The sequence below is a fragment of the Priapulus caudatus genome, unplaced genomic scaffold (genome assembly GCF_000485595.1).
Source record: "Priapulus caudatus unplaced genomic scaffold, Priapulus_caudatus-5.0.1 Scaffold2411, whole genome shotgun sequence".
NCBI classification, from domain to species: Eukaryota; Metazoa; Priapulida; class Priapulimorpha; order Priapulimorphida; family Priapulidae; genus Priapulus; species Priapulus caudatus.
In genome coordinates, this window is record NW_014579472.1 from 18,491 (window position 1) to 28,314 (window position 9,824).

General features: G+C 45.5%; 1 protein-coding gene across 1 annotated transcript in view; it reads right to left on the reverse strand.

Moving 5' to 3' along the window:
- Positions 1-3,363, reverse strand: part of LOC106818656 (betaine--homocysteine S-methyltransferase 1-like) — a 12,775-nt gene extending 9,412 nt beyond the window's left edge. The window contains exons 1-2 of the mRNA XM_014823342.1: positions 3,301-3,363; positions 119-309 (exon numbers count right to left, since the gene is read on the reverse strand). Coding sequence (XP_014678828.1) covers positions 119-309; positions 3,301-3,331 — 222 coding nt within the window. The 5' untranslated portion in view covers positions 3,332-3,363. The remainder of the gene's footprint in view (positions 1-118; positions 310-3,300) is intronic.
- Between the last annotated feature and the right edge of the window lie 6,461 nt (positions 3,364-9,824).

A 9,824-nucleotide genomic window follows, 5' to 3' on the forward strand; every position in this document is an offset into this window, starting at 1 on the left:
GCACGCACACGCACACGCACTGGCACAAGCACACGCACGCACGCACGCACGCACACACACACACACACACACACACACACACACACACACACACACACACACATACACATCTACGTACGGTGAAGGCGAGCACGACGTCGCTACCAGCGTGTACGAACTCCTCGTGAAGCTGTCTGACGAGGTCGGGATGCTGGAGCACAACCTCCGGTACATAGTGTCCCGCCTTCAGGTAACCACGCCGCTCAAACTCAAACAGATAGCCCTCAGCAACGATGACACTCTCACCCGCTGCCAGCCTCTCAACAAGTCCTGCGTTATAAACCACGCGTAAACGTAATCACACATAGATCTATGTAAGTACTCTGGGCAGGGACACGACAAGTCCTGCGTTATAAACCACGCATAAACGTAAACCGACCAGGCTCTCCGACTGTTACACGTCGTAGGGTTAGGCGAGAAGGGAACTTGTGGCTAGCATAAACGTAATCACACATAGATCTATGTTAACCGGGCATACTGGCCCGACGCTAACTGCCCGCCATACCGCGATACCGCCGCCGATACCCGCGCCGCGATACCGGCGCCGCGAGGTGTTGCCGGCGATACTGGCCTGGCTGGGGATATATGGGGGTATTCTGGGCCGGGACACGACAAGTCCTGCGTTATAAACCACGCACGGTTATTACTGAACTGAACAATAAATATCTTTATCGATTTACAGTATACGTTTTTATCATCAGATATCGAACGTGATTTGAATGTTGACTTGAGTAACATATTAGTACTATAATTATATGTCGAAATTTGGTAGAAATGTGCCCAAAATACTGTGATATCTAGAAGTAAACCTTGTAACCGTTATGCGGTGCTTGTACAAAATGGGCACGATATTTGCTTTTATCGAATCAGACATATAATCAGATAGATGCAGCTTGCTAAATGGCATGAGCCAGTCCTAAATTTAACTAACGAACTTTATTACCGTTTTACATACGCAACTTTAAAGATTAGAGTTATAAGGTTATCGAGGTAATATGGAAAACACCTTAAAGGTGCCCTCACACCATAGCGATCACCAGTTGCGTATGGTTGCGAATGAAAAATAGTGGGCATAAGTTCCGAACGCAACTCACACGCAACTAATAGGTTTTATAGGTTTTAAGTACGCAACAAGCACGCAGGTGATCGCAGACACACGCAGAGTAAGTTCAGAAATTTTGAACAGTTCAATAATTCTCTGCGAATGCCTGCGATTAATTTATACGCAACAGGGACGCAACAGGTACGCTACGCACGGAACACGATCGCAACACGATCGCAACTGGTACGCAACTCATAAGTTATGAACGCAGGTGATTGCAGGTCCAAATTTGAGGTATCTGGCCAGGTTTTGGTAGCGTACATGTTGCGAATGTGTTGCGTACCTGTTGCGATCATGTTGCGATCGTGTCGCCTGCCTGTTGCGATCCTGTTGCGTGTGTAGCGTACCCCCAACCTACTGTGCGCATTCCCAGCGTATCCCCAACCTATGCCCTGCGTATCCAACCTATTAGTTGCGTGTGAGTTGCGTGTTAGTTGCGTACTACATGCGTGTTGATAAATGGTATAAATAGTGGGCCTTTTCTAGATCGGTGTCAGTTGTTAGTGGACCTCCGAGGTGACAACATGGAGCTACCTCTTGCTGTTATTGGACATCAGTTTAATCTGGTCAATTTAGCACTCCAACACATACAGAATAGAATAACCAGAAGGGGGAGAAAAATAAGAAGAAGAGTGTGGGTTAGACCATGGATTAGCAGGCGCCTTCACTTTGGTCTCTACGACCAGCTTTTGGTGGAGCTCTGGAACGAAGACCAAGGTGCATTCAAGAACTTCATGAGGATGCCCCCCGAGATGTACGATGAGCTGCTACGGAGAGTTGGTCCTCGCATCACGATGCAAAAGACCAAGTACAGGTTGCCCCTGGACCCTGGCCTGAAGCTGGCAGTCACTTTGCGGCACCTGGCCTCGGGTACCAAGTACTCCGACATGCAGTACGGATGGAGGGTACCAGACAACACCATCTCAGTCGTGGTCCGTGAGGTCTGCCAAGCCATCATTGATGAGTACATGGAGGAGGTGATGACCTGCCCCACCACTCCTGAGGGATGGCGTGCCATATCAGACAACTTCATGAAGAGGTGGAACTTTCCCCATACATGTGGGGCCCTAGATGGGAAGCACGTGGCATGCAGGTGTCCCCCCAACAGTGGATCCATGTATTGCAACTACAAGGGGTTCTACTCTGTAGTGCTCCTGGCCCTCGTAGATGCTGATTACAAATTTATCTGGGCAGACTTGGGTGGTTTGGGTTCTTTATCAGACGCCCAAATCTACAATAACTGCTAGCTGAAGGAATGTGTGGAAGGGGATAACATCGGATTTCCACGACCAGATCCTCTACCCAATGACACCCAGGATGTACCCTACTACTTCATCGGACACGATGCATATTCGCCCTTAGAGAAACCATGATGAAGCCCGACGGACTCCGTGGCCTGAATGATAACCACAGGGTCTTCAATTACCGGCTTTCCCGTGCCAGGAGGGTTGTGGAAAATGGCATCCTAGCCAACCGATTCCAGGTTATGTTTGGCACCATGCAGCATCTTCCAGAAAATTTCAAGTTCGTAACCAAAACCTGCATTTGCCTGCACAATCTCATGAGGATACGCTACCCTGGTCTACAGAATCAGCAGCTCGACCGTGTGGAGAACAACGGTGTCATCATCGCTGGACCCTGGAGAGATGGATATTTATGGAGTTTTTATACAGGTTTTTACCACGTGACCGATATTCGCAACTAGCACGCAGGTCCAACGCAACTTGTAAGTTTTGAACGCAATTCAAACGCAACTCGTAAGTTCTGCACGCAACTCACACGCAACTCGCACGCAACTCGTACGCAGGTGATCGCAGATATTGGGGGGATCATAAGTTCAGTTCGCAACCCACACGCAACCCACACGCAACCCACACGCAACCCACACGCAACCCACACGCAACTCACACGCAACCCATGCATAGGTTGAATAGGTTAGAAATCAACAAAATTGTTGATTTGGGTTGCGTTTGGTGCGTATAAAAAATGTTTTTTTACACGCAACTCATAGGTTTCAGCATACGCTATGGTGTGAGGGCACCTTTATGTATGAAATGGTTATGCAGTCAGATAAATATACAGAAGCATTTCTGCTTCTATCACACATTACTATAACGGTATTATATATAACATATGAATCTAATATAAATGCGACATACCCATAGGTTTTATAATATCACTAGTCGTCATGCTTGCTGGACTGTAGTACACACACTGAGTAGCTATTATAGAACCCGCGGAACTGCGCGTCTCATCCGCGCGCAGCGCTCAGGATCAACAGCAAAGCTGTGCCACGCAATCTTGTATCATGTCTCTCTGGATGTCACTATCAGACAGTCACAAATACAAGGTCTATAGATAAATACTATTTCTGTTTATCACGCTATGTGTTATTTACAGGTTTTGCACAAATAGGGTCACTAGGTGACTGGGACACTGGGTTATGAAGGTAATAAAAACATATTTAGGTTGCTGAGACCAACCAGCTACATGCCAGTGCTTCTTATGTTTAGTGGGTCACATGGATAAACAGAAAAAGTGTTTATCTATAGGCCTTGTATTTGTGATTGTCTGGTAGTGACATCCAGAGAGACATGATACAAGATTGCGTGGCACAGCTTTTCTGTTGATCCTGAGCGCTGCGCGCGGATGAGACGCGCAGTTCCGCGGGATGTTCAAGTATGAAGCGCTGTTTGCAGTGAAAACGTGCGCCAAATTCGAGGCCCGGCGCACGTCTCCACATCGGTTAGCGGATGGTCTCTAGTTTTAGAAGATAACAATGAAGACTTTGTTCTAAATAAGAACTATCGGCGGCTAAATAAGAGCAATATACAATTCTTAACTAGTCAGTCAAAGGGCTTGTTGGGGGTCCACATGTATGGCAGAGCTTCCAATTGAAATGGCCCATAAAATTGTCAAGTGAAATTGTGTTTTTCGGAATCCCAAAGAAAATGTCTGCTTCTGAGTCTTACATGCACCCCCTCCTTGATTAATCACGCATTCAGGCGTAAACAATAACAGAGATGAAATTGTGTTGAGTTTATGGCTCTTGACGCACGTGCATTGACGTACAGATTGATGAAAGCACAGGCACTTGGAACGTCTCAATAAAAAAAATCGTCACAACAATTTTTTCACACGATCGACCACCTGTGTGCAAAATAGGTAAACGTATGTAAAACATATACCCTATTAGAGTTAAGGGTAAGCTCTATAGTAACTATAGCCACGTACAGATGCCGCTGGTAGCGGCATGCAACTGTACGCGGCCTACTACGCGGCTATAGTTACTAAGAGCTAGGTTAGGGTTAGGGTTAGGGAGTAGGCGTAGGCGACTCCCTAGACTCGTTAGTGGAGTAGGCGAGGTACGGTCCCGGCATCATTAGATAGTACCAGGGTACGTTCCGTATACCAGACCTACCCAGGGTACGTTCCGGCAGTACCCAGGGAGACATAGACCCTACGGGCTAAATTTGGGCTAGGTGTGACAGAGGCGTGGCCTACTGGGCTTGCTATCATGACTTTGATAATTATCAAGGGAAACGCTGGATGCTCTAGAAGTGACCTAGGATTACGTGGCAGTGTTGTGGCAAAAACTATGTAAAACTCTCACCAGACAATAAAGGTTTCAAGATTTTAGCCGATAACCTGTTTACATCGTCACACCAATTAAAGAAAACTTCTGCAACAAAGATTGCCACTATATTGGAACTGCAAAAGCAATCGGGTAGCTAATTAGCATGTGCCATTAGCTATGCATGGTCACGGTTGACAAGTGGTTTAGCTAGCTGACGTTGGGCCAAACGTTGGCGAATGGTTGGCATGGTCACGGTTGGCAAATGGTTGGCTGCATGACGTTGGGCCCAACGTTGGAAGAATGGTTGGCATGGTCACGGTTGGCAAATGGTTGGCTGCATGACGTTGGGCAACGTTGGCGTATGGTTTGGCATTGTCACGGTTGGCAAATGTTGGCTGCATGACATGGGCCAACGTTGGCGTATGGTTAGCATGGTCCACGGTTGCAAATGGTTGGCTGCATAAACGTTGGGCCAACGTTGGCGTATGATTGGCATGATACTAGTTACAAAGAGTGCTCATTTTAATACTAGTTTACGGGTGCCGTGGCATGTTATAAATTGTTACAGGACATTCACCATGGTGCGCTACAACATTGGTGTTGTGCAGGGCATTAATACCTATAGCTAGATTAGTAACATATATATTAGGCGTATTATAATACACATATGTTGGCGTATAATTGGCATGATGCTATAAATAATAGTTACAAGGGTCTTAGTTTACGGGTGACGTGGCATGTTATAAATTGTTACAGCACAAGCACCATGGTGCACTACAACATTTGTGTTGCAGGGCATTATAGTACCCTATATAGCTAGATTAGTAACATATATATCAGGAGTAGATATAATAGGGAATTTAATCCTGATTTAACCCTATTATTTACTCCTGATATATATATATATATATAGTATATATATAAGGGACATATGTGTAGAAAAGGCCTGGACAGCCTCTACGGGGCACAGCTCGACTGAGCTACCACGGGGATTTAGCTTGATGGTTTGTTGTTGCCATTATAAATGTATATAAAAAAAGTTTCGTTTAAGAAATTGCTACAACGAGTTAGCAATGAACAGAGCGTTAAGTTAGCAGGCAAGAGAGCGTTGAACACCTCCGTGACATTACCAAAACGAGAACATTGAGCAGACCCGTCAGTGCTCATTTTACAACGACAACCACACCGCAGCGGGATTTTCAGTGCAAGGGCATTGAAAAAATATTCTCGACCCCCCCGAACATCCACACACGACCGCAATCAGAAAGAAAAAAGAAGCCTATTGGTTCCACAATCTAAACACCCATTCAACCATAACGGACTCAACCTAACGGGCCGAAATACCGGGATGGATACGAAGACTATCACAATAACCCTGCCAGCATGGAATCAACGTGAGGCATCCCTAGCCAGACACCCCAGGTAATGCGAGCAGTTTGATACACTTTTTAACACAATCTTATATATGATAATAATTATATAGTGCTGTTACCTAATCTTTTATTACATAACTACATACACTATTACCTACTTTTTTACTACATATACACTATATTTTGTCTTTAATTGTGATATATATATACTATATTAATATATATATACTATATATATCAAATCACAAAAAAGCAGCAAACACACAAACACAAACCACACACATGTGGCGCCGCGCGCCCAATACTAGTCAGTGAGGCTTTATGCACGTAACTAGAGCCCAAATCTGCCAAATTATGAAAGCATTTCTTAAGGGTCAAATTGGTTCATCATGTTTCCGTCAACTAAGAATTTTTTTTCTGAAGAGCCCAAAATTTGACCCGGAGAACGTCCTCCACCCTCCTTATGGGCCCGGTAAGGCGACCCGACACTGTTTATTTTGCACTATCTTTGCCGCTTCTTTGGTCGATCTTGAGCAAAAGTTAGAGCAGATTTTGGGGGTCTTAAACATTAAGGAATTCGATTGGGCGTGGTTTGGAACCTCAATTTGCTCAAAAGGTCACGGATATTCCGTTCGCTTCGGGTTCACCATCTCGGTCCGAAAATGGGTTCTTCAACTATATCGGCTATTTTCTCAAAAAGTTTCATTTTGGGGTTTTGAGGTCAAGGATTTACTTAGATCCATTATGCAACTTTCAACTTGTCAGAAATCTCTGGAAATGTCGTTTCACCTGGTAGCTAGTACACGTAGTCAAAATCTGACAGACTGACAGTCCGAATCGTTCTCGGTTACTTGTTACATACACAGCCCACACTGACTGTAACCACTATCGATCGCTAGTACATGCCTTCCAATAGAATGATTGTGGCACTATCTTGGTGCAAGTGCAGAAAAAGGCACATTGACATCTGTTCTTAGCTCATTCTGCATGAACGGCATTGAGTGTTCGGCAAAGCGACAAACTGCCGTGCACGATCTCGAGCGTTTCTGGTCTTGCTGCGTCCGGTCGGTCCATTGAAATGTGGAGTTGAGTTCTGATAGAGAGTTTCCAGTCCACAACATCTCAAGAGGTAGTACCCTCAGCCTCCTCCCTCTCCTCTCCCCCTAAGTCTCCTAAGGGGCGACTAAAGCTCCACAAATCAACGGCTAGTACATTCGGATTCGTAAATCGCAATCCTCGAGGAAAAAATAAATATCTTCGTAAGTCTTGAACTCGGCCTGCTCAGAAACATTCATCACGCAATATTTCGTCTGCAATAGAGGGGCCTACTTGCATCAAGCGTCACAAGGAGATCACCCCTTCCTTTATCGCAAGTTAATATACAGACTGTTGAATCGACAAGTCCAGCTATAAGTTCTTATCAATCCATTTTAACCTCAGAATCTGTTTGGAAGACTGAATTCTCCTATATTCTATCCGAGAGGTCATTCGTCGATGATTGCGGAAGGGTGTTCACAATTGGAGTGCAGACAGTATGACGAGTTTCGTCGCACTAGGATTCGTCTATGGAGTGCAATGACTGTTATCAATCAAAGGGACAAGAAACATTGCCTGAGAGCTTCAAGCAGTGCATGATGTCCGGATTGAGAATCCTCGCATCAAGCATCAGGTAGGCCTAGCAACTGTTAACTAAATTGGAGACTGCTACAAGAAGTTGAATCGGAGACAAGACAACTTTTCGAGGGGGGAGATACCGCGACCTGGAGTGCTTCATCAAAAAGGCTATGGATTCCCTTATCACAAGTTCAAAAGTCACCAGATTATTGGCTGACATCTACCGAAACACGCGGGTTATCACCAAGTCTACGAAAGTCAAAGGTCTCGTTGTTGACCTTTCAGGAATGCATTCTCGAGCGCAATGCTAGTCCTTCCAGAGGGGTCAACCTTCAATGAATTCGACTCCAGGGTCTGCAGACGCATTGCAGAACACTGGCCACCGCGCTGGGCGCATCTCAAACTCGATATTGTAGCCAGACCAGTTATAACCCGTTACAGCACCAAGGACCCCACCCGGTCGGAAGGAAGTCCAGAAGCTAGCGACACGCAAGTTAGAACTTTGCTGGTGATAGCGCACGGTTCCGAAAGGATATGTCTAAATCCTTTCTCCAACGATGCTTCCGAACAAAGACCAACTTAATAGCACTAATCGCGGAAAGCTGTGGCTAACCCATCCCCTGGTCTCTGGAAAAGAAAGATTTCTGTGTCACCTAATTCGGTCTTGGAAGATGCTTGTAAAAAATGCTCGGTGAAATTGGACTATATACATGCCAAAGATGGAAATCCTAGAAGAGGCAGACAAACAGGATCGCGTTGTGGCCATATGAATTTGACATTTGGCGATTGTGTTTATGCGCGATGCACATGTACGGACAGTTGCATTCGGACGTCATTGTAATTCTTCTGCGCCTTTTATCGGCCAGATTCCATCAAGATCGACCTTGACTTTGATGCTTCATGTTGACTTTATACTCTGGAAAGACAGGCAAGAACATTATGTCAAGCATGTTTGTTATGAGTCACTAGGGAGACACGTCTGCGTTAGCCTTGCCATTTCTCTCCACTGGCTTCACTGGCGCCATTCTAATGCTCTTTCTCTGCAAGCTGACCAAGAAGATGTGGTTTTCTCAATGAGAATAAGTGCCCTCGATGATGGATGAACTGAAAGAGGCAGTAAACCAACCCCTCAGCAGCACAAGTGATCCTTCGCACAGAAAAGATACTTGTGGATTTTGTCGTTGCTATGTATACTCAAAGACCGGCTGTGCTTGACCCAAATATCTCAATATCTCAAAGAGAGCGCTGCTGTACTGCGGTCTTCATGTTCAGCCTCAGCTGTGCTGATGAGTTTAAGGGACCTCCGCCACCTTTATTGGATTCACTTCAGACTGGCGGTACCGTCGCAGGCGCTATCAAGCAAGAATGGCGTGTTGAGGTAACACCTCCACTCAGACCGCCAGCCCTCGCTCTGAGATGTGTGGATGGAACACTCTATCAGAACCAATTCACATTCAATGGACCACGAACGATCCAGCAAGACAAACCTCGGATCGTGACTGCAAGTGCCAGTCATGGAAATGCGCTAATACAATGTCCATGAGTGCTTTTCTTTCTTGCACTTGCACCCAGGAAGTGCACAAATCCTAATTGAAGCATGCATGTACAGGAATGATATGCAGTCAGTGTGGAGCTGTGATAATGTAACAAGTGACCGGCGAGACGATTCGCGGACTGTCAGTCTGTCAGATTTTGACTACGTGTACTACTACAAGTGAAACCAATTTCCACGGAGTCTGAAAGGTGATATCATGGTGTACTAATAAATTCTTGACCTGAAAACCCCAAAATGCTCTAACTTTTTGAGAAAATAGCCGAAGATATTTGTGAAAACTCCATTTTCGCGGCCCTCGAGGTGAACACCGAGAAGAAACACTATCTCGTGACATGACAAATTTAGTTCCAAACCAATGCCCAATCGATTCCTTGATGTTAAAACCCCTAAATCGACTCCTATTTGTTCAAATCGACCACAAGAAGGGCAAAGATATGGCAAATAACAAGTTTCTGCGGTCCTTACCGGGCCATGGGGGGGGGGGGTGTTTCGGCGAGGTCAAAATTTTTGGGCTTCTCAAAAACAATGTCTTAAGTTGAGGAACATATGAACCAGATTTGATAG